The sequence below is a fragment of the Buceros rhinoceros genome, unplaced genomic scaffold, assembly GCF_000710305.1.
Source record: "Buceros rhinoceros silvestris isolate BGI_N320 unplaced genomic scaffold, ASM71030v1 scaffold1148, whole genome shotgun sequence".
Lineage (NCBI taxonomy): Eukaryota > Metazoa > Chordata > Aves > Bucerotiformes > Bucerotidae > Buceros > Buceros rhinoceros.
Window position 1 is genome coordinate 63,812 of NW_010427264.1, and position 25,312 is coordinate 89,123.

The window sequence follows — 25,312 nt, forward strand, 5'->3', positions numbered from 1 at the left end:
GCTGCTGGGGATGAGTCCAGGACATGTTTGGCTTATGGGCTGCAAGTGCAAATTGTCAGCTCATGTCCAGCCCTTCATCCACCAGCACCACCAAGTCCTCCTCTGCAGGGCTGCTCTCAGGTAAGTCATCCCCAGCCTGTGCTGATTCTTGGGGTTGCCCTGACGCAGGTGCAGGACCTTGCACTGGGCCTTGTTGAACGTCATGATGTTCACACAGTCCCACTTCTCCAGCTTTTGCTTTGCTGCCTTCCGAATTCACGTAGAGCTTTGGATTTCCACAGCTACTGTTGTCTCTCAAATTCTGTTTACAAGAAACACAATGGTTTCGTTCAGTGGTCTCCTGCTGATGTGTCGCAGCCTCTCTTTAGAGGAAACGGGTAATTAAAAGCAATCTTTTCCAAAGTGCGTACACCTAAGTTTGAACCCAGTTAACAGCTACTGAGCATGTGGAACTTACCCCCCCCTTACGTTCCTTTAGCAATGTTATTTTTCTTTCTTACATAGCAGGTCATGATATGTTTTTTAAGGCTCGTAGAGGGCAGGAAATGGCCATGGTAGACTTTAAAGGCCATGCTCATTTAATTGTTAAATTTGGTAAAAATCTAAGTTTAAAAATGACAGGCAATTTTATAAGTAGTTTTTAATTGAGCACGTAGGTGCACAAAGTGCCTGGAACAATAAGAGTGTGACGTGGCTTGGAGACTGTACAGTAAATAATAATCAAATAATGCAAAATAAAGAGAAGCCGCCAACCAAGATGTAGTAAACAAATAAAAATTGAGTAATAACTGTAATTTCCAATACCTTGTCCATGTATGGTTGCCAGATAAGGAAAAAAATGCATCGGAAAGCAGAGGCTTAGATCTCTGAGGAAGCCCAGGAGAGACATATTACTTCCATTTATAACAGAAAATCAACTGAAAACTTGTAATTGACAGAAAGGGAGTGAATTTGTGTCCCTTGGGGTGCCCTAGGACCAGCAACAGGCAAATGGTGTAAACATAATAAATCACAGAACAAGTTGTTTAATATGAATTTTGGGGGGAAATGAGAATACAATTTTGTAAAGTACAGTAAATATAAAATGAGATACTGGCTGTGGGGCACCGGTAAAGAATCCCCCTGCTCCTTTTTGAAGAGAGTCAATGAAAATACACATTGTATGGGAAATTAGGTGTTCAGGAGTGCTTATTCATAGGCTGTTGAAGGAGCTAATTAAACTGGAATACACTCTGCGTGGCTTTCATAATCATAATGACTGATTTCTGTGAGCTAACTCTTGACCCAGTCTAACAGGAACAAAATCAAGCTGCTTCTTTTCCTGCTGTGTGTCCGGATCTGTCCGTCCCCTTTGAATGTTTTGAATAATGTCCTCTTTGCTTATTATTTTATTCAAGAAAAGAAGATAATATTTTTAACTAAGGAAAACAAGTAGCTCAATAAATACCCAGACCAGTGAAGCCTGGCTTCCCACACGTCTGTGTCTTGTGGATGTCTAAGTTTGATGTAGAACTGAAAATACAAACCTTTTTTTCTGACAGTTCCTGAACTGACACCTGATTTGGTCGGCAGCCTCAGCCTTGTGATCACTTTCTTCATCCAGCAGCTCTGTAGAAATGGAATTATTCTTTATTTTCTGGTCTTTCCCATTTAGTAAGACCATATAGTCTTTGCTGTCAGAGAGGTCATAGTCCCCTTCAGGTGTGCTCTTTCTTTGGTTTCCTTTTATGGTTTTTTTTTTTATTTGAAGTGGCTGATTGACACAGAATAGTGCCAGACCAGAGCCAGAACGGTGCCCAGATGTCACCTCCCTGCACAGCGCGGTGCTTACTCAACAACCCTCTCATTCAACAGCAAACCATTGACGCCTACGTCTTGTATTTGTGCTGTGAGGGGGGAGAAGAGCTGTACAGAATATATTTTTGTTGACTGTATGAATATTCTTTGACTTGTGTATGACGCTCCTGTCGTACAGCTCAAAAGTCTTGCTGCAGCCAAGCTTAATCATAGGGTTTTACTCCCCCCTGCTCTAACTACCCTGTCTTTTCTTGGCCAATCCTTGTTGGCCTTCCTTATAAATTAATGTAAATGTAGGAAGGAACTTCTGGTGAAAGCTGAGGAGATGTGCTGCGAGGCCAGGAGGGTAGCTGGCTGTTTTCAACTATAAATATTTCCAAATGTGACAAAGTTTTAACTCTTGAGAAAAGTCTTGAGACTGTTAATTGTTCACACGCTGCTCCTGCAAAATTAAGTTAATGGAAGGAGTTTAAATATTGATAGAAGAAAATTAAATGCAATTATGATAAGCCATCTCATTTGATGCCCTTTTTGCATTAGCCAGTCCATAAATATTTTAATAATTTCATTTATTGAATGTTTTTTCATCTGCACAATCCTACCTTGTGTGAAACGGGTCCTGTAGCCGTAGCGCTTTCCTGGACGCGCTGTCCTGCTCGGCGGCAAGGGGTGTGGAAGTGCCTGCTCTCCATTTCAGGACTGCACCCCCACTGATGCACTTTCCCGTTAAACCTGGGCACCAAGGGGTGATCTCCACTTTGTGGGGGCACTGCGAATGCTGCAAGATATTTTAATGTGCAGGCAGGTCAGTCCGGCTATAATCGGCTCTAATTAGCGCTTGCAGAAGCTATAATCTTTTTAAAAACTTTTAGCTGAGCAGTACTTGGCTGAAAAATTATTTCTTGCCTGAAAAACCATTAAAAATTCATTTCCTTTGATTCTGTAGGATAGGAATGAGACAAGCGCATGGCCTCGCACAGGAAGGGGCTTTTGCCAATTAAAATTGGACACACAGAGCTCAGAAAAAAACAAATTGTAGTGCAGCTTTTGCCAAATCTCTTAGTTTATCTTCTGAAGTGTGGTTTTCCTTTCAAAAGACCATAATGAATGGTAACGAGGGCTACTTTGCTATGTCATACCGAGATTTTTTTGTTGGAGTTTCTGTGGATTTTTCTATGAAAAAAATGGGTTCGCTGTGCGGGGAGCCCTACTGGGAGTTTATGCTGCTTTTGACGTTCCTTTCAGTCGCATACTCCTGTGCTGTGTCTATCCGCTAAGTATCTAGCCAAGTTGTAAAGTAGCTCCTGAATGAATAATGTGTCGTGTCTGTTTTAGCAAAGTTTGGTCTCGTTTTTGCTGTCTGCTCCTATTTCGTAGTAAGTCTTTAAAAAAACACCCAAAGATTAGATTAAAAAACTGTCCTTGGGTAACACACTTTGAATTCCTTTCACCTTTCTTTTCTATTGGAGGACACGGCCATGATGAAAAAATGGTTTGTTTTGCCTTTTTTGGTTTTGCTGGTTTCTGGTACTCTTAAAATTTATTGTTCTCAGTCATTGGCTCTCTGGTCCTATTTGTTACGTGGTGCAGTATTGTATATAATGCGATATTGCAACATGCAGTACTAAAATAAACTCATCTTTGAAGACAAGAATGTGAAAAAACCTACCAAACGTTTTACTTCTTTTTTATAACCAACTAGATTTGTCCTTCGCTTGGATCTTCAACGAATATCCATCATTTGTACAAGAGGACAGCCGGCGGTTCGTGTCTCAGGAGACCGGTCACCTCTACATAGCCAAAGTCGAGCCGTCGGATGTAGGAAATTACACCTGCGTGGTGACCAGCACGGTGACCAACAGCCAAGTGCTTGGCTCGCCAACGCCGCTAGTGCTGCGCACGGACGGTATGGGCTCCCTTCTGCACCGTGAATGACTGACGCACCTAGTCATCGGGGAGGGCCTTTGTCTCTCAGTGTAACCTTTCTCGCATCCTCAGAATATCGATTGCTTTATAAGAAGTTACGCTGTTTTGTGTTGCATGCTCCTCTCCGCCGTCTAACGGTGATTTCACAGCAGGGCCCCGCGCTGCTCTTTACTAACAGAGCGCGAGAGAAATAAGCTTCATTTTGAACTTAATGCAACGTACTGCTGAAGAGAGAAAGAAGGCTTTAAAAATTCAACCTTACCTTTTTCAATTGTCTCATACAGGTGTGATGGGAGAATATGAACCCAAAATAGAAGTTCAGTTTCCTGAGACGCTTCCTGCAGCTAAAGGCTCCACGGTGAAGCTCGAATGCTTTGCCCTAGGAAAGTAAGTTTTCGACTTCAGCCGTACTGAAACTGGAAGCCCGTTAGAGTTCATCTGACAGGAGACGGGGAGTTCTGGTAGTCGTTTTCACAGTGTTTTCTAAGACTGTTTTGATCATCACAATTGTTGTCTTGGAATAAGAGGGCAAAGAGTCTTGGAGTACTTTTGATTTTGTTTAGAAATCAAATGTATAGGTTGGCAATGCAAGAATTTACATTTCTTTTCAAAGTATCTTGAATAAGATCAGTGGAGTTTTGCGTGTATCCTTTGACCAAGCTCTGCTTTCACTGTGTGGAAGGAAACGTTGTCAGAGTCTGTGAGAATTCTGTCGGAATTTCTCTGTTAAATGAACTCAATGCTTTCATAATATTGTCCTTCCTTATAGCTGAAATAAAGATTAAACCGCCTCCCTCTTCCGAACGATATTTCACACGCAGTTGAGATCTTTTCTCTTTCAGAAATGATGTGAGAACGCATTTATGCGTTCGGTAAACATATTTACTTACTGCTTTGCCGTTTATTGGCCGACAGCTCGGTCGGGTATTCGTAATTCTAGGTGCCAGAGTGATATCCCGATCGCAGGCTAGTGCTCAGGCTCCCCAGCCAGGTGAGCGACAGCTTTACAGTGGAGATGACTGGCTCTTGTAGGATGGGAATTTCGAAAGACTTGCCTTGATTCTGCCTCTGTGGAAGTCCCTGGGAAATCTCTCCTGTCTCCAGGGGCGGCCAGTGCTGATTTACGAGAAATTTTACAATCGGTGGACTTTCATACAGTTATTAATGAAAATTTTGGTACCACAAATTGCAGCATATGAAACAGAACCTGCAAATCGGTTGCCATAGAGTCTGCCCATCTGTCGTACGCAGTGTGAATGCCACTGTCAACACAAGCTTTTAGTCACTTCTGAGTTTCACTGTATGTTAACGGTTCTAATTTTGGCAATCCAATACTTTAACTAAAGCTGTTTAAAATCCCGTTCTTTTCTCCTTAGCCCCGTGCCTCAGATTAACTGGAGACGAACTGATGGGCTGCCATTTCCAAGCAAAATAAAGCTGAGGAAATCCAATGGCATGATTGAAATCCCTAATTTCCAGCAGGAGGATGCAGGACTCTATGAATGTATTACAGAAAACTCCAGAGGAAAAAACATTGCGAGAGGACGTCTCACTTACTATGGTAGGAAACTTTCTCCTCCTCTCCTGCTCTTCTTTCCGTGTGAAGTAAAAACTGCTCTGGGATACTTCTGGGTTTGTAGCTTCTGCAGTAAGCACTTGTGCTTAAAAATCCGTGGCATCTTAACTGCTCACAGAAATTGAGACCTTCTGCACCAGGTTTTTGCATAGATAAATGTCCAGGCTCAAAAGGGTTGCCAAGAGTAGTGTAGAAAGTGCCTGTGCTTATTTTTCTATTTTTCTTTTTTTAAATGCTTCTTACTGGTCCATTGGTGAAACCTTAGATCTTCAGTCAATTGGATTTATTTAGGGGATCATTTAGGCCTCACATTTACAGGAAATACAAATTTTATATTGCTTTAGGCAAAGATTACTGGTGGATATTGTCAATCCTTTGCTTTCACGACGGCCAATTTTATTTTAAATGAGTAAATAAATGAGGGAATATAAGCCAGCATAGGAAATGAAATAATATGGGATTTAATAGCTGGAAAGAGAGAGAGTCTCTTGCGCATTTAAGGCTATAGACTGAAATGAATATCGGCAGAGCTCAGTGGTGGTGTTTTAAAGCTGGAGTGATTTGCGGCAAAGTGGTAATTGACAGTTTTTGTTAAAGCCAGATCTCAGCAAATATAATTTTCTTTAGGTAAATGGCAATTTAAAGGGTGTTTCAGACAGCTTTGGAACGCTGTTCCTCACGTAGGAGTACGTGAGCATAGCTGCTGTGCAGCTTGCAGCAGATGTTCTTTCTGTTCACTGCCTCTGCCTGGGAGGGTGGTGGTTACCAGAACACCCGGCGCGCTGCAATGTAGATTTTAGTCAATGAAGATTTTAACTGAAGGCACAATCAAGGAAGGAAAAGAGACTTCTCCACGCTTCAGCTTCCAGATTAATAGTCACACTGAATCAATGCCCCATCTTTGGAGGTGTTCAAGGTTAGGTTGCACAGGAGACTTTGAGTAACCTGAATTTTCCATATACTAGTTGTAATTACGACTTTTTGAGCAATGCTGTGGATAACATAGGGCAGAATATCAAAGATGCTTCCTCTACCAGCGTTGTCTGTTGCTCCAGACCTGGCACTATGCGTTTGATTTTATCAACTGGCTCTTACTCACTACTTGAAATTTTCAAATAAGTTTGTGTATTGGTTTGGCTCAGTGTTCCTGCTCCAGTTCTAAATCGGGGCAGTCGTGAGACACGTCGATGTCAACTACGTGTGAAATAGAGCAGATTTGTTCGTTAGTTCTTGTACCGCAGTTAAAACAGTGGGGCAATGTTGCGTTATTTGACCTGCTTCCCAAGTTTTGTTTTGCTTGTTAAAGGACGCGGAGCTGAAGCAAAGGATGTCACTAATCCATAAAAGCAAGTGAGTTGCAGTTTTGTGACGAGTAGGTCAGTGTGAACATTCCCATTACAAATCCAGCAGGGGATTTGAACCCTCTAACAGAGTTCATATCTCAGTATAAACGTCTGCCGATGTTAGATTCATCTCTAATGTGGATGTTTAGACTGAGGAGACTAACGAGACCTGGAATGGCATTAATGGCACTCTAACTGTTTCATTTCATTTGTTCTGCTTAATGAAGCCCATTCTGCAGAATTAAGTAGATTTAATTATTCTTTCTTATTTTATTACTTGCTTTGTTGTCACAAATAGAGTGCCAGCAAGTCTGCGTTCAGGGTAGGATCATTTTAACGCTTTTTGATAATTCAAAGCAATTTCATTCTGTTTGTGAATGTTCTGTAAGTGAAGATAGAATCTTCTGATAACTCACCGCTGAGTCTGATACCAAAGCTCAGAAATCTGTCTGGTAAAGAAATCTAACCATATGCCACTCAGTCTTCCGTTAAAAAATCGATATTTAAGGAAGTTGTTCCAAAAGCAGATGAGGACTGGGGGGAAGTTAATGCAACATACTGAAGACTTAGGATGAAAAACATCCATCTGCCAGGAGGGACCAGCTCTGGCAAAGACAACTGAAACCTGGGTGGTAATCTTAGTGGATGTTGGCTGCTGTTAAAACAGTTTATTGGTAGAAGTGTAAGATGTGTCTGCTAATCACATATAGAAAAATGCACGCAGTACAGGTGGACAAATTCCTTTCTGTTTCAACAGCGAAAACATTTATTTTTCTCTCCTTGGCAGAACAAAGCACGTTTCTGGCTTACCCCGAAATAGAGTATTAGAAGAATTGGAGTTTTCATTTTCCTAGTTGTCATAGTGAAATAATGTGAAAAGCAAATCTTCAAGGGAAAGAAATAGACAAAAATTTTCCACATCACTGAAAAACAGGTTTTCCTTTCTTTGCACATTTTAAAGATTCTTCATAAATTAATTATAAAGCTAGACCTAAACAAAAGCTTGAAACACTGCATTGCTCTGCTATGAAGTGAAACACCTTAATTCTCCCAAAACTGTGAAGTCTGAAATCTGAAAATGGGGTTTTTCAGTGTATAAACTGATCAAAAAAAAAAACCCCACTTATGTTTTTTATGCCTCTTCTTCCAATAATGAATTATAGTCTTGAAACAACAAAACACTTGAACATAGGCTCAACTTTAATCATGTTCGGAGTCATTTTCTCAAGAATGCTTATAAATATGTTTGGGTAGGAATTCTGTGCACATCTGTAACTCTCTTCATGAAAAATAAAATGTTTGTTTTTTTTTTTTTTTTTTTAATTTATTGTGGGTTTTCAGTATAACTCTCAACCCATAGTTGGAAGTCGATAATTAAAATAGATTCTCTAAAACAGATACTCGCAGCATTACTAATTAATTACTATTAATCTTCCTTTTTTCTCATGAATGATTTTATCAAGAAAAGCCCAACATCAAATGTTCAGTTTATTGTCATTTGTACAGTTCCAATGTTTGTTTAATGCCAGTTTTCTCCTCAGGGGAGTTTAGAATGTGCTAAAAATAGGACAGGATTGTCTAAGCTTGATTTAATATAAAACCTGAATATATAAATAATTTGCTTTCACTTTATTAGTATATTTGTTTGTCATCGCTGTTAGCCCTTTCCATAAAGAGATAATAGAAGAAAGAATCCAAGGAGATGTTTCATAGCATGGAAAAATGAGATGAAACAGTTACATTTTTGTACTTTAAGATGCAATTAAACATGTAACACAGTAGAGATAGTGAAGCAATTAATTTAAAAAATAATTGAAGAAAAATATATGGTTAATTAGTACATGGTGATTTAACAGAACTTGTGCTTGACAGTACCGAGGTAAAACGTTTAACATTGTGCTGCTGTTCCCCTTTTGCTCTGCAGTGGTGGTGTGTGATAGCAAAGGCATGCACACCCCCTAAATACCCAGACTGTACATAATCTTTTAGTATTTCAAAAAATACCTTTGTGTTTTGTTAATTATTTGGTATTAATGTGCGAGCAGCATTTTACGGGAAGTACGTTATTCGTGTGTGTGGAAGAGCCTCACTGCTTAAAGCTTTTGTCTGATAGCCTGACTCTATCTCGTTCATGGAGATGTCTTCAAAACATCAACTAAAACCAGTAGATGACTAAATAATATAAAGGAGTTGCTGAGTTTGATCAACATAGAATTTAATTGTCGATGCTAATTGCCTTGTTACAGACCTTCCCCAAGGATGTAGCAATTACCTGAGAGCATTGTCGTTTCTGAGTGGAAGTCAAATGATGAACATCTTCAGGAATGTCTTAGATGGTCCAGTTGTTTTACCAGAAAAAAGTTTTCTCATGCTTAAAGTCATTTTGAGTTTTGAGGTAAAATAAGGTTCATCATTACTGTAGGCATCAGTCTCATGGCCTGACTTTCAGATATGCTACCTAGAGAAATGAAGGTTACATTTTCTGGTTGGGTTTTTTTTTTCCCCAGTATGCTTCATAGCTGCTTTCTCTTGAACTATAGAAAGCTCCTTTTGACTCTGATTTATTGCCCAACTGCTGAGCTATCCAAAGGTATTTTCAAAGGAGATCTCCAGCTCAGCTTTTATGCTGCAAATTTCAAAGTAAAGATGAGCAGACTGCATCTTACGTGTGAGCCCCCATTAGGGACTGTTCTGGAAGAGCTTCCTGTCGTCGTCTGCCTCCAAGCAGAGGTACAGCAGACCTCAGTACTCCCTGGGAGAGCACAGTGCCTACAGAAATGTCATGGGCCTGGAGCTCTGCCTTCCCTTCATGCTGTTCCTATGGCTTACAGAATTAAAGAAGATTTTTATTGGAGTCTCCCACTCTGAGAGAAATAAAGATATACGTTGGCGTGCATCGTGCGTGGTAATCCACAAACTATTTACAAGTTAGATCTCAGGACAGCTACTGAAAAGCATCAGCTTCTTCAGCCATTGCTTTCAAGAGCTCTGTATCAGTCACTCGTTGCAATTGGTCTTCATTCACATCAGCTCCCAGAACAAAGGGTTTCTTAAAAGTCTAAAAAAACGGTTCTTCCTTTCTTTATGGCCTACAGGGATGCCTAGAGCATAGCAAAGCAACAGTTGTTTTCTTCAGCCAGGCCTGGCTGGCCTCATTAGCTGGAAGAAAAGGGTTATCGTAGACATCAAAAATAAAAAAAGAAGAAAAAAAAAAGATGACCGTGTCTTCTCACTGGTATAAATTTTAAAAAGTTACAGACTTATATCACCTCTTGCCTGTGGGAGCATGAGTATTGCAAGGAATATTTTAGGCAAAAGCAACTGGAGCAACATAGAGGCTGGTGCTTTTCCAGGTGACTGGCCATGAGGCTGGCGACGAACCTTCTTTAGAAAATCGGTTACCTACAAGTATTTCATCCTAAGGGAACTTTATATGAATCTTCCATGAAGATTGCACAGCAGGTTCCTACGAGTTCTTACTATTGTCACACAACACGGATCCCTGTCACCGTCTCAAATGCTGCACTACAACCCCATTAAAATTAACTTCTAACCTCTCAAATTGCAGGACATCATCTCTTTTTCATCTCAATGAAAGTAGGTTGCTTGCTTGTCAGTTCTTTGCTTAAAGAAGGAGGAGTGGTGTCTCCTCAGGAAAATTTAAATTACGCACCAGTTGCAGCTGATGCAGTAGCTCCATGAAAGAATGCAGCTTTGTTACCAAGTCATTAGTCTTCCATCAGGAGCACAGATGTGGCCGTGGTGGTGGAACCAGATGTTCTGAGCAGATGACATTGGCCTAACAGTAACTATATGACAAGAGGATGACGCTGTATATTCAGAATCATTTAGGTACCATCAGTCAGAGCTCAAGAAAAAGGGCAGTGCTGGGCTTGGGAAGTCATGCCTGTGTTTTGAGAGGAGGTGTACATCTACTGACCTTCTGTCTGCGCTTCTCTCAGCTGCTGCAGTGTTTACACCTTTACCTTGGTATTCAGCGGAACACTGCCAGCTGGAATTGACCCTGTCTAGCTGCCTTTTCGGTTTTGAACTGGTTAGCTGACTTGTTCTGTGTCAGTGAGTTTCTAATATTTTTACAGCCTTTTCTAAAGAAGGACTCTGAGATGTGGCAGATTGAAAAGGGTGTTTTCCTTTCTGCTGAATTTCTTCATCAGTAATTTGCAGAGAAAGGGAGCCCTCCTCAAGAGAACCACTAAAGTGTACCCCAGCACTCTCCTGTGAATGAACACCACCATCAGTTCCTCATGTCGTGGCTTAGGAAGCTTTGTTCTGGTCATTTCTGATTTGAGGGGTTGTCTTGCTTCCATGCTTTCCAGAAAGAACCAGCTTATCATATCTGCCATGGAGACTTGGGAACCCTCCTATGGAGACTGTCCAACATGAAGAGTTCTAAAATGTAGATTAATGGTGTAGACAATATTTTTTCTTATCAATGGAATCCAATCCAAGATCTTGAACTTGAAAATAGACTCTATTTTACCTCCTTTCAAGTGGAGATAGGCAGCAGATGTGAAATATTGCACATGTATGGATCCATCAGTAGTTCAAACACTGTTTCTTGTGGCATAAATATTTAGGTATGCAAAGTGCAGGAAGCACGCTGGCACAGAGTCCTGAGCTTTCATCCCCTTGACACGTGGGGCAAATACAGCCCACATGTGGTGACCATGTGAGATAAAGCAATGGCTCTTCCTTGAACTTGTAACGTTAGATTTCAAGGTGAAACCAAAATTACTAATAATTTGTTGGATGTAAAGATGAGGTTATCCTGTCTTCTCGAGCTGACCCAGATAGAGTGTGAAAGATCTGTCATTCCCAGGTGAGTGAAGGGTGTTAATCCTCATGGGGTATAATGGATATGTGAAACAAAGCAGAGGGACTCACTGTCAGTAGATAGGGCTTGAATCCCACCACCGCCTAAGTTACTATCTCAATAAGCCGTTTTAGTAGGTTTTCCTGTGAGAAGTTAATCCTCAGTTTGTACACAACATCGTCAAGAGTATTAACCCTCGTTATCAAGAATGGTGCTGTACGTGATCATGTTGAGATGCTCTCGCTGCACTGCAGAATATCTGATGGAGAGGACATTTGTATGCTGGCAAAGAAGGAATCTTTTTCAGTGCAGTTAATACCATTCCTCATCCAAGCGCTGGTCTGCTGGTCTTGTGCCTGTGGCAGTGGAACCAGTTCAGCTCTCAGCCGCGCTGCAGACTTCCCTGTGGCCAGAGGCGAGTCATTAATTTTCCTGGTCTGAATTAATTGCTGGTTTAACTTTGTGGTGGTGGGAAGTTCAATGGGAATTAATCTGACCTTCTGTGCTTCCAAATTTCATCTATTAAATAACATTTTCCTGTATATTTTTTCTAGTTTTTTTGACGTGAGAGTGTTACCTTAAAGATTTTCCTAAATTGGTAATTCAGGAAATCAGATTGACTCTGGAGAATTCTTTTGCCCATAGCTGTATATTCGCAGCCAAGTTTCATCCTACTTTTTATTTATTTTCTCCATATGCAATGTCCAGAATTCATCTTTTCTTGGAGAAATGGCATACACTGAGATTAGGAGAAATAGCATACATTGAGATTATAAACTTTCTAGGAAATGGAATAAATGCGAAGAAAAATCACATGAATTAGCTATAAAATAGTGTTGTGCTGTTGTGAGAAATAGCACTGAGGGCATAAAATACTCTTTCAGACAATGATGCTTAATTGCTAAGTGAGCTGCCTTTTTTTTCACCCTACGAAAGCTCTAACAGATGTTTTAAACTCTATCTTTACAGTTCTAATTGTATTTCAGGTAATCCTGAAGGATGTCTGATGTCAGTACATCAAAATTTTGTTTAAAATTTAGTGATTTTTATGGTCTTTCCTAAGAGTGTATTCTGGTTTGCATCACCCCAATGCCGTGCTAAGACGAATGCTCTCAGAAACAGTCTCCTATATCCAGGTATTGGTGTAGTCAAGTGCTGACCAGCATTAGAAAACAATTTAAATGGTATTTAGAACGAAGGCTTGCATACCGTTACTTTTTTTTTTTAAGACTTAAAGGATTCTCTTCAGTATTCGTGTGATAATTTAGCTACATCAATTATTTAATTCCAGTATCCCCACTAATTTCTTATTTTACATTTACCTCAAAGTTGTGTTGTTTAATCATTAATGATTTTAATATTGGTTTCACTAGTTCAGCTTTAGTGATCTGAAATCTCAATTTTCCTTTGTTACTGCTTGTAACAAAAATGTATAAAAGGAACAGTGACTAATTTGTTTCATTAGGTGACTCAAAGCAGAACCAGGGAGAACCTCTCTTGGTACAAACCGGTGTGATGAGTGCTGTGCAAATTAACCCTTTGATTCTCGTATGGATCAGTAAATTGTTAAGGTCTTTATTGTTGATGTGTATTTCATCTGCAGCAAAACCTCACTGGATCCAGATGATTAAAGATACTGAAGCTGCTGTGGAGGACACCTTATACTGGGATTGCAGAGCAAGTGGGAAGCCTAAACCATCGTATAGGTGGCTGAAGAATGGAGACCAGCTGTCAGTAGAGGTAACATGCTGTTTTGAAAACACAATGCTATGTAAAATTCACAATACCTCAGAGAAGCGTGAGAATTTGCAACAGCCCATGTAACTGGTCAGACAAGTATTTCATACTGGTTTTCGTGTGTTTGTCAAGAGTGTCCAGATGGAAACTTCAAAAGCTGCAATACCAGAAACACAAAGACAAATTATGTTGACAAAAATATCCCAGCTAGAAGCAGATTCAAAAGCAATGATAAAACCAGAGAAATGAGTATGTAAGGAAAGACTGGAGAAGGAAGCTTGATTAAAGTTATCCATTAAGAACCATAAATGACAGGGGAAAAGAGGTTGTACTTCGAAGGTGAGATACTTGGTCTCCCAGATCAGAAACCCAGAAAAGCAGCTGATACCCATATTGATTTTAACCTCATTGCTTCACTGACAAAACCGCCCGCTTCAGGTTGTCAGGAATAGAAATGATGGGCACTAGCCCGTCGCTGGAAGGTGTTCTGCTCTTGGCCAAGGCGTTGTGCTCAGCGTTGGCACTCACGGTTGAAGAAGAAAGAGCGACCGCTCAAGTCATTTCAGCGGATGGCTATGAAAAGTGATCTAAGCACTGGAAAACATTTCCTGCCATTGAGTATTACATGCTCTCTAAAAGGAATGGTAGTGTTTTGTGGACAGGTTAAACGAGGGAGCACAAAATCTCATCTCAGTGATTTAAAGCGTTGTTACCGTATCATACACAGTCAGCGGGGTAATGTGATTTTTTTACTTCGGTAAGTGCAGACATATCTTCTCTCATTCAGTCTTCCCATTTCTCCACTTCTGAGTGTCGGTGTCCAGTCTTTTGACACGCTGTTAGGGCATAAGTGTGACCTACACTGGAAATACATAAGGACTGTAAACTATGGGACTGACTTTGAAAGCTGGCACTGAGGAGACATCAGAGGAGGAGTTCTCTGTGTGTAGTGATCAGTTGTCTTCGGCTTCACGACTGCAATAAACCTTCTTTGTGCTGGGTCCCCTCCACAAAAATCTGCTGGGCTTATTCCACTTAGCTCCCCTTCTCCATGAGCAAATCTTACGTAAGGAAGAGTAAGAAGAGCAGCCTGGGATGCTAGAGAGAGGATCTAGACATGGAGACTCGGGCTTGTTCCTCTCTGGGCTTGTTTTGATCTTTGTCTAACTGGCTGAACACCTTGCAAGGAACTGGGAGGGGACCTGTTGAGAAAGGAGCAGAGCTGAGCTGTCCTGGCTGCCCATAGGTAGCTGGAGTCACCCTGCACAGGGGCCAACCGTAAGGACCTGCCCTCTGGAAAAGGCAGTGTGAGCACCATTGCATTAGGCCTGGTAAGCGATGCCCAGATCCTCAAAAGAACGCAGAAGACGTTTTTGAGCAGGTAGTTTGTTCTTTCGCCGTTATTGTTTCTCCGGTTTTCCCCAAAGGAGAAGCTCTTTTAGTTTTGTCTTTATCACTGGTTCCTTTCCTCACCAGTTCCTGCCACTCCGTCCTCAAATTAGTCACCTCTTACTGTAATTCATACAGCTTTCCAAGAACCAGCAAGGCGAGAAGATCCCTCTACCTCAGTAGCTCTGTCGGCTCTAAGGCAGTTAAATACATGCTTTCTGTTTATTGACTGCTGGGATTTTTTCCTGCGTAGTATTAGAGAGCTCATTAGCAAATAACACGTGTGAAATCTCTAAATAGCAGGAAATGCCAGTGCCATCTGTGGAGTTTGGATACTCTGCTCTGTTGTGAGCAGCCTAGAATGATTTTGTCCATATTTCTGGGGAAACACAAGGGTATTGGAGATTGCAAAGCCTCTGTGAAACTGAGCGAGTTTAAAGAATCGATTTCCTACGCCGTGTTGCCAGGTCTCTGTATTTGATTGCTGTTGCAATATCACGATGCGGTCCTGTCCCTTACTGTAGAACTGTTCTCATGACGGTGCTGTTACATTTACCCCGCTTATTGTATCTATGCTGTCCTGTTTGTATTTCTTCCTTATTTTAAATTTTGCACAGGAATTACCTCATCAATAAAGATGTTTTTCTTAATATTCAGGGAAGGATCCAAATTGAAAATGGTGCACTGACAATATCAAATCTAAATCTGACAGATTCGGGCAGATACCAGTGCATAGCTGAAAATAAACATGGTGTCATCTATTCGAGTGCAGAGCTGAGGGTTGTAGGTAAGATTTTCCTTTTTACACTAAAACACAAACCTCATTCTCACTCTCCTCCTGCCTCGTATTCCGCCTCATCATGATCTCAGATGTAAGTCACTCAGATGCTATCGCTGAACTACACGTTTTTGTCGACCTAGTATCTTTATCTGCGGTGCCGAGGAGTTGACTCATCTGCTTCCAGAGGATTTGCAGTCCAGTCATTCACTGCTGTAAAACAGAACACAGCTGAATTATTCATCTGGGCAAGAGCAGAGATGGGGTCTTGGGCACAGGCCTGAAGATTAAAACTGCTCACATGGTCTGGAGGCAACAGTGGCTCCATGGCCCTAGTGTCATTTAAGTTCTTGTGTGCAGCCTTCCTTGATAGAAGGGACAAAGGATTGTCATTCAGTCATTCCAGCAGCATATCCCTGAGTCTAAAACAGTGACAACCATTGGTTTGAGGGGAACACTGAACTTGTGAGTGCCTTAAGCACTCATACAGTTGTGTGACTTCTACCTCCAGCATAGACTGATTCCAAAACAGCCTGTAAGAGCAGTTCTGGGATATGAGTTATTTACTATCTGATGTTAAGGCAGTCAGCCATGGTCTCCTAAGATACTGAATTTCCTTTCGAAGTTCACTGTTAGTATGGGCTGACACCAGATGCCTTAACTGTTAGTGAAGACTCTGCTCTCAGACTGAGCTGCTGTTTGGCACCTGAGGAGTGTCATGGAAGGGCTAAATAGTAGTGTCATTAATATAAGTAAAGGTTCTTTATTTCACTGTTACTGTCCCTTCTATTGTAGCTTCTGCTCCAGATTTTTCCAAGAATCCAATGACGAAACTGATCCAGGTTCAGATAGGCAGCACGGTTGATTTTGAATGCAAACCCAAAGCTTCCCCTAAGGCCAAATGCTCCTGGAAGAAGGGAGGTGAGCAGCTACACGAAAATGAAAGGTATCAAGTTACATTGGTTTATTTGTTTTAATCTTACAAAAAGCTTGTTTGTGTCTTTTTATGCAGCAGTGTCATTTGTAGATCTGAACAGTTGTAAAGTCTCTCTGAAGTCTGTCTAGCTGGGCATGTTGTGTGGCTGGGTTTTGATTGTTATTGTATCTGAGCACTGGGAGTACGTACGTGTTGCTTTCTTTAAGGACAAGGAACAGATTTTATTTTCAGTTTAGTGTAGAGTTTGGCCTGATTTAGAGAGAACCAGCTACTGGTAGAGAACTGGAAAGGGAAAGCCTATAAAACAGTACTAAAAGGCTTCAGCAAAATGCTGGCAAGGAGGAAGATGAGGCTTATTACAGCCACGGTGATAATGTGACTGAAAGAGGGGGAAAAATAATTGTGAGGTCCAGAATAGCAGATGAAAAGAGAAGATATGAAAATACATTTTCAGGTTCTTTACAAGCACCCATGAACTTCATCTGCTAATGACAACGTATGTCACCATTGCTTTAGTGTTTACACGATGGTGAATGTGTTTTGGTGTTAGTAATTGTCAGTGCAGAGTCTGTGATTCACCTGTATCTCTAGCTATTGACTTCCAGCAACGTGTAAACATTGCTTCCAGCAGTAACCATTAAAGCATTATGGAATTAATCGTGAACTAAAATTGCATAAGTCTACTGATTAAATCATGTAATCAAACCATGGAGAAATGTACCTCCCTGTGCCCTGGAGCAGCCACTGGCTTTGCACCTCCCCAGCTGCCTTTTCGGGGTTGCTGTTGTACGTCGTGGTATTTGTGTAGACTGGAGTTTCAGGCTGTGAACCAGATCAGGAAAAAACTTCCTTGGGTGAAAGGTGTAATTAAGACAGTAACGCATCTGATTGAGCATGAAACGAGGCAGTTTGGCACTTAGGATGTTCCAGCTGCAGCACTTCAGCACTCGGCACAGGCTGTAAAAACTCAGAGGAGCACGATAACTGTTTGGGAGTTTAGTCTGCCCTGAGGTCAGCCTTTCTGCAGCTGGTTGGTGGAGTGTCTGAGTTAGACACAAACTGTAGTCACAGCAACAGCTACAGAAAGTCACAAGCATTGCCTGGGAGCACCAAGGACAGGATGACTGCGAGTGTTCCTCTTGCAGCTCTCCTGTGTCACCCCATGCTTGGCAGGGTAATTCCAGGACAGCGGTGTCACTGAGGCATCCAGAGGTCCAGACACGAGACTGGGGAAGCAGAACATTTGGTTTGGAAGGAAGATTGCTCTGGCAGCGTGTCATGATTTCGTTAATGTACCCCTGCTCCTCTAGCTCTTTGTGTTAGGTCTTGCAAAGCCTAGTCTGTCATCAGAAGCTGTTCCTGAAGCAGGCGACATCCCTTTAGTCCTGTTTGTGTAAAACACCACGCCATGGTTTTGTTTTGAAATTTCTAAATGCAGAAGATGCTACCAGGTAAGTCAAGACTTCCGGAGGCTGCAGTTGAGACCATTATTTGCTCCGTTGTAAGGCTAGACCTCTGTCCTTGTACCCAGAAGGTTGTGACACTTCTGTCATTTTCATCTGTGCAGCTCTGGCTCTTTCTTCGCAGGCACCACAATAGTTTTCATGTGTTCAAGTGTTAATTGTTGTCAAATGTGGCAATTTGGCAGAAGATTAGGCATCTGTCATTACAGAGCTTGACACGGTACGACAGACTCACTAGCTGGCTGCATGCCTGCCAACAAGCAAGCAAAATCTCGTCCAAAATATCACTAGTTGGTTTTTCTTTCTACGTGAAACCTCCCATCATCTGATTTTCTCCGTTTAGGAGAAATTCCGGGTCTTGTCCCTGTTCCTACCTGTCTCTTTTGTTGGAGCTACATATCATTAGCCCTCGGATAACCTGTGTAGGTTTGATTCATGATAGTTAAAGCTGCCAGGAGTGCCTGGACCTTGCAGGGCTTCGCTCAAGTCCAGGAGAAGAGCATTTCAGCCACCACTTGTGTCTGTTGTTCACTGAATAACAGAATCGTTTTGGTTGGAAAAGACCTTTAAGATCATCAAGTCCAACCCAGCACTGCCCAGTCACCAGTAACCCATTTCTACCAGCACCACATCTACACGTCTTTTAAACCCCTCCAGAGATGGGGACTCCACCATCTCCCTGGGCAGCCTGGGCCAGGCTTGGACAACCTTTCCTATAAAGAAATTTTTCCTAATATCCAGCCTAAACCTCTCATGGTGCAAGTTGAGGCTGTTTCCTCTCTGGATGGGCATGAGATCTGTTCTTAATGGTTGCTTCGAAAGCAGTACCCACCAGTTTCGTTTGTGGTGGTGGTACCAGGCTAAAGAAGGTAATGTTCAGTTTCTCAGAATGGATTGAGCATATAAGAAGCTGCCTGCTTAGATTCATGAACACAAATTATGGCTTTTTAGTTCTGCAAAGTGCAGGTATTTCCAAAATACAGCCCAAAGTGTCTCCTGCTACATTTTTGACAGCCTGCTGTAAATGGCTTCCCGAGGAAACATAACAACAAGCCAATAATCCTGAATTAATCTACATGAAGTACACTCACCTTCAGAGCGCAGCAGCAATGCGATTCTTTGCAGAAAGCACGGGGGCTCATTACTGTCTGCTCTGAACAACTGCAATTCATGGATTTCTCGCAGTTCTACGATTCCTGCAATTCAGGAAAGTGTTTCCAATTAGCAGGATATTTTCCAGCCATGGACTACATTTCTAATGGAGATGTCTGTTGGGGGCGTGGCTTTTAATTGCAGAAAAAGGGGAAGATGAGTTCCCAAAAGAGGCGGTGCTGGTCCAGCGTGCTCTTTACCTAGGAGAGACAAAACGAGTTTAACGATATTTGGAGCTCAGACCTGTGGTAGGGTTCAGGCTCATGGAGAGACAGACAGAGCCCGAGTGTGAGGTGGCGACTGACATTCCCCTCTCTTACAGCTGCCATTTGCTTCAAAGAGCAGGAGAGAAATCAGCCTTCAAAGCGTGCAGTGAGTTCTTTTGTCTCCATAGGTCAGTTCCTGCAAGGGAACAGCCCTTTCGCTCTACTCTGTATCCCACCTGGATAAATACACGTATAGTTTCCCAAATCGATTTGCCTTTGAGTAGTTAAAACCATATTCTCGCTGACGTTGGTAGGTCTGTTTGTGGTGCAGTGGAGTTAGCCAGCGCTGGTAGAGAGTGGGGACACTGTCATGTTTTGTCTTCCATCTAAATGGACACAAAAGTTGGAGCGTGTCCTCTTCTGAGGATGTGCCAGCACCTGCTGCCAGCACTCTGATACAGATACCGTGGTTAGACTGTGCTGGTTTGGCCTCTACCTAAACTGGGAAGGCTTTCTGGAAGGCTTCGAGGCCAAACATGGCTTAGCGCGAGGGTTGAGCTGGTCCTTAATGTGAGCTGTAAAACGTCCCGTAAGATGCAGCGACGCGGATCGAACTGCTACGCTTTAAGAAAATTCCCATCTGAATGATAAAATTGAAGCACAAGTTCTCTATTACTTCAAAGCACTCATAGTATCTTGTGTAGGAGAATTTCTGTTTTGCTGGAGTTACTGACCACGTTACTGTAGTAAAGCCTAAAAGATTTTAATTTTGATGGCACTGCTGCTTGTGTTCTTAATTTATTTTTAAATGCTGCTGCATTTTCAGTATGTAGATTTGGATAATGACTCAGTAAATTTTAATTAAATGAGCTGAATATGATATGTCTTGTGGAGGGAAGAAAATATAATTCAAAAGGGATTCATCAGCTCTGGACTGAGAAGTCGCTGAACATCGAAGAGTATGATCCTACTTCTTGTTAGTTTTGCAAAATACGTTATTTTTTTTAGAGTATCTTGAGTAAAGGGAGCTATGCAATAAGGAGAAAGCATAGGGATCACTGTAGAACGTGCAGAAGGAAGCACGGAAAACGGAAAATAAATTAATTGGGTGTTGAAGGGAGATAGGCTTCCCACTAGAACGCCGGTTTTGACCTTTGAAATAAATTTTGAGTGACATAATGAGTATAATAATCAAGAATTGGCAAGGTACTAAGTACTGAGGGTACCTGATGACCTGGCACAGGTAATTTTTCACCCCATATTATGGTTACAGTGTGTGCCACCACACTGGGCGCAGCATGTACTTGCTCAGGCTGATCCTTGCCAGCCATCTTCTACAAAAGGCCTTTAAAAAAATTCTCTGAAGTATATTTATGCAGTCTTTAAACCACAACTAAGTTTTGTTTATCCAAATTAATCTGAAGCAGCTTGTACTGATGGCAGGCCACAGTCCCCCGTGTCTCCGGGTGGAGAGAGCAGAGGATGTGAACCATAGTTGCCTTCATCTACCACCTTCCGCGATGAAAAGCTGGCCTGGACACCTCCCTCTCGAGGTGTCTTTTCTCCAGGAAAGGAGGATTAGATGTTTAACCAAGGTTAAACACACCTCATACTAGTTCAACTCATCAAAACCAGATGATGTACCAAAATACGCCGCAACCTGGATAACCCCTTTAAAGATGTCTTTAAGTGTTCTGTGTGTGCGTGTGACTTCTAACGGATGTGTAGTAGGAGGCAGTAGCTGCACGTCCTGTGCTCCCGGCTCAGATACCTGACTGCAAACGGATGAGCACAGGGAATTCTGAGATCATGTGGAGTGTTGTTTCACCTGCAAACAAATCCACCTTTATTCCTAGATTCACCGAGACTAGAAAAAAGACAGAGCTTTACGTTCACTAAAACCTTGAGTGCACTAGAAGGCATTCCAGTGCAGTCCTCTGAAAAATCTCCAGTTTCAGCATCTTTAACTGTGGTAAAGTGACGTCGAATTAAGGGGGAGCGAAAGAGCGAGAAATAATTTGTGATAAAATGTTGCATGAGAAGTATCAGTTACTGGTTTTATCTTCCCTGTGGTTTGAATTAAGTATTTTTATTTCATTTTGCGTTACGGTTTGCAGTGCTGTGATGTGGAAAGTAATGCATTTACTTAACCATACTTCAACAGAAGCTTTTTTCTTTTTGCTGACTTCCTTGTTAATTAATCTGGTTTAATTTAGTTGGAATTTGATGGATATATAAAAAGGCTGTTTTGACCCACTTCTCCACTGTTCCTTTGTACTTAAGTGCTACGAACTGGAAAGCAATATGTTTATGTTTATTATCATATCAGAAAGGATCTAAAATAGTTGGCTTTTCTGCTGAATAGTCTGGCAGCTGGAAAGGCAGTGATGGTGAGGCTGATTGTGTCTGTTGTTTTGGTAACAAAGCATTGTCACAGGAAGATGGACAAGTCTGCATTCACTAACAGTTTCATTAATGACACCAAGGTTCAGGTGGCAGCCTTGTGCTCTTGGATGCTGGGACATACACTGGCCCTTGGTCACCTGTGTGTGGTTGTATTGCATCAGCTTCTCAATTAACAGCGTTTTGGTCATTAAGGTAAAATTCTGCAAACCTCTAGAAAATGCTGTCCCAGTTCTCGGAGCACGTAGGTCTGGGGACACTGAATGCAGAATGGCTCAAATGTTCTCACGCTACAGATACTGAAGTTGACACATCTCAGGTTGGCATCCTGGAGCACCAGTTGCCCTCCAGGCCCAGATGATACTGGTTTCAATATCTGAAAATAGGAAGATTTGGTGCCGTCTGTGACAGTTGTTAAATAATTTATCAGTATTAGAAGTACACGGGCTCATTTCACAGTTGGATTTCTCCACAGTCAGTTGTGACTAAGATAATTAATAACAAATTATAATGTCATGTATAAAACCTGTCAGGCTGGGTAGAACTGATGGAGACTGTAACCCCACTGATGTCCCTCAGCAGTCTTGGGATATCTGTAATGCCAAATCCTCGCTCCGAGTTTGGGTGGGACAGAAAGACTCTTGTAGTTTTGCCAACATGGGTCTCCCAAGTCAGGAACCGGAATTCCTGAAGCTGGTCAGTCCTTCCCTCCATTCTGTCGACCTCAGTCAAAGAGCGTAAAAGCATGGCCATGAGCAAAGACATTGGGCTGTTCTAGGCAATTATTTACGCTATTCTTTTGGCTATTAGAAATAAGAATCTTCTCAAAGATTAATTTCCTAGAGTTCTGCTCAAGAGTTAGCAAGAGATTGTGATTTTCTTTTCATCAATGATGTTTTGATCCGATGACCAAACAGGTCCTACATCGGTCTCCAGTTGTGCGAAGGGGTATGTGCCAAACCTTTATTCCACCGATTACCTCTTATTTTACAGGGCTAAAAAAGTTTCTGCCATTTGCCAGTGCAGGCAAAAAAAACCCAAAGAAAGCACCCAAGTGTGCAGGTAGTTGAAAATGGAATTCACTCTGAAAATTGCTGGCCTTGAGCAAAATGTATTGGGAAAACTCTTGTAGATGCAGGGAATGCCAAAGGCTGTTATTTCGACGTGTTAGAGATCCAGATCGCTTCCTGGCCGCGGGCCAGCCACAGTACATTTGTTTTATCACAGCGTGTGAACACCTAATAATTTTAAGTATACTAAAAGCTTCAGTTTGTCTAACGTGTCAGCGGGAAGGGGTGGAGATCTTTCTGGGTTCACTGTTTGCATAGGCAGCGCCGTGTTTGCTGGTTTGTAATTGAAAGAGGAAAGCATTTCTCTTTTTAAAAGATTTTATTTTGGGAGTGATTTTTTTCTAGAATTGATTTGTTGGGGTTTTTTCTTTTACTTCTGGGAAAAAAAGCAAACTTGATTCTTAATTATATTTTGGTTTTATTAAGCCTGTTGCTTAGTTGTTTTAGGTAGGGTAGACTTGCAGAGAGCTCCGAGCACTCTGAATGTGATTTGTTTTAATTAAACATAGGCATCGTCTATTTTTTTCCTTTGTTTGATCTCAGCATAGTTGGGTTTTTATTCGGTTTTGCATTTTTTTCTACTGGAAACTACTTCCAAGTAGATGATACAATACCAGCCTGTGCAAAATACACAGAGAGACGCAAACTCCCACAACTCAACAGCCTGCTCGCAACCATAACTGATATATTTTAACACCTTTTATTGACGTCGCTATAACTACCTATAAAATGTATTTATCACGTCTTTAACACATTTAAAACATCTTTGAACTGAATGGTAGGATTTAATTAATTATAAATGTTCCATCCAACATAAAATGCAGCCAAATACTACGTCGGAATTTTCCACCCCACCCCATCAGGTTAGGATCCTCAGTACGCCGTGGAAGGTTGAAAGATGGGTACCTCCAGAAGTAAACTAATTAAACTGTCTATTTATAACTCTCTTCTCCCTCACATAAGCTGCTTTTGTCTGTCATTCTAACAAGATGACTTGTTATCACTTATAATTTGCATCTGTTAATGTCATTATTGTGTCACCTTTGCCCAACAGAAACGTATTTCAGCTGCAGCAATGAGCGCGGCAACACCTTTTTGAGCAAACAGAAAATGCAATTCAGAGTCATTAAGAAAAACAATTCAAAGTGGTGCTTAGTTCAGGAGTAGGTTTCCCTGTAAAAAGCTGTGGAAGGAATCCAGGCTGTTGCTTTCAGATGGATAAAACGCCGGCAGTGAGGGGTGTGAGGAGTGGGTGAAGCTGCTGTTGAGGGAAGGGAGCAGCGTAACTCTGGAGCTGCGATAGCCTCCCGCTGCTGTGGTCTCCGTCAGAGGACGTGGTTTTGGAGGATCACAGAAGTTAGGGGTGAAGGGTTAGATCGCTGAACACATCAAACGCCAGAGCCTGCCCATTCCGCTGCCCTGATTTACCAGTGTAATTATTCTCTGAAATAACAGATTCAGGCACATTGCTTAAAAAAAAATAAACACCCAGAAACCTCATTGTAACACTGTATTATTTATAATATAAATCACTGTAAATAATTAATGACAGCAGTGCTTACTGAAGCTTATAACTGTTATGGGCCAACCTTTATATCAGCAATGCAATTATATCTGAGGTGGCGTCTGAGCCGTGCCCGCCTCCAGCCCTAACAGTCCTTACCGACTTGCCCGGCCGCCGGTGCAGCCGTTTCGGTCTTGCAGTGTCCTCCATCAGCTGCTGTAGCACATGCAGGGCTTCACGTGGAGAAGTGCTCATGCTGAGCTGTTAGATACAGCGCGGGAATGCCGGCACAGCAAGGAACCTGTTTTTTTCCAGTGAGCATCCTGCTTATCCCACGCTTGGGACGCGTTTTGAGAAGAAAGGCAGCAATCCCGATTCCCACCTCACCCAGCGGACTTCTCCATCTACCTTTTGTAATGTGTGTTTTAGCTTTGGAGAACCAACTCCAGGTTGGGACAAATGAAGATCCATTGATACTAATTTGCCTCACGTGTGTGAAATATAAAAAGAGCAGCAGGGGTGTGTATTTAATTAATTCTGTACTGAATAAAGAAGCTGGTTAATAATGAAGTACAGGCAAGTGAGAAGGCAAAAATCTTTGTAACTCTCCAAGAAATGAAAGGTATTAAGTTTCATGGCATTTGCTGCCTCCTCAGCTGACACTCCTCTTGCTAACTGTGTAAGACTCCAACTAACATGCTCAGAGGTTCGCCCGGAGCATCGCTGGTGTCTGTGGTTCTGTCCATTCTCTGTAGCTAGATGGGGGTGTTGGGGCATTTCCAAAACTCCTTCTGAGGTGCTTCGGGAGCTGACAGAATAGTCTCACTGTGGTTCACTTGGCGCCTTGGAAATGGATTGACGGGATCTGAGAGAGAAGCTGAGGCTTCTATCAGGAAAATGTTTATTTTTTTGTTAATTATTCTGATCATTTTGATACAGTTACAGAGCTGCTGCAGGTTATCTTAGGGAAGGTTTGGTAGAGGGGAGGGCTAGAAACAGGGAAGAGGGAGTCAGTTTAGCCTTACCTTTGCATCCTCCAGCGCTGGTATCTCGGATGTCACTGTCCTGCTGGATACTGGTGCTCTTCTGACTACATCAGAACTGCAGGTCTTCTTTTGTCCACATCTTCTATAAGCGTCTCTCTGGTTTGTTCCATGCTGTCGGCCCATGATGCCTGACTCTCACTGGTGGAGTTCG

The 25,312-nt window shown here is 41.9% G+C and overlaps 1 protein-coding gene across 1 annotated transcript in view; it reads left to right on the top strand.

Moving 5' to 3' along the window:
- The window catches only part of CNTN3 (contactin 3 (plasmacytoma associated)), a gene marked incomplete at its 5' end in the record, with an annotated part of 54,831 nt that overhangs the window by 13,372 nt on the left and 16,147 nt on the right, over nt 1-25,312 (top strand). Inside the window, 6 exons of the mRNA XM_010141800.1 lie at nt 3,500-3,703; nt 4,008-4,110; nt 5,100-5,284; nt 13,080-13,216; nt 15,260-15,389; nt 16,176-16,326. Of these exons, the coding sequence (XP_010140102.1) occupies nt 3,500-3,703; nt 4,008-4,110; nt 5,100-5,284; nt 13,080-13,216; nt 15,260-15,389; nt 16,176-16,326 (910 nt within the window). The remainder of the gene's footprint in view (nt 1-3,499; nt 3,704-4,007; nt 4,111-5,099; nt 5,285-13,079; nt 13,217-15,259; nt 15,390-16,175; nt 16,327-25,312) is intronic.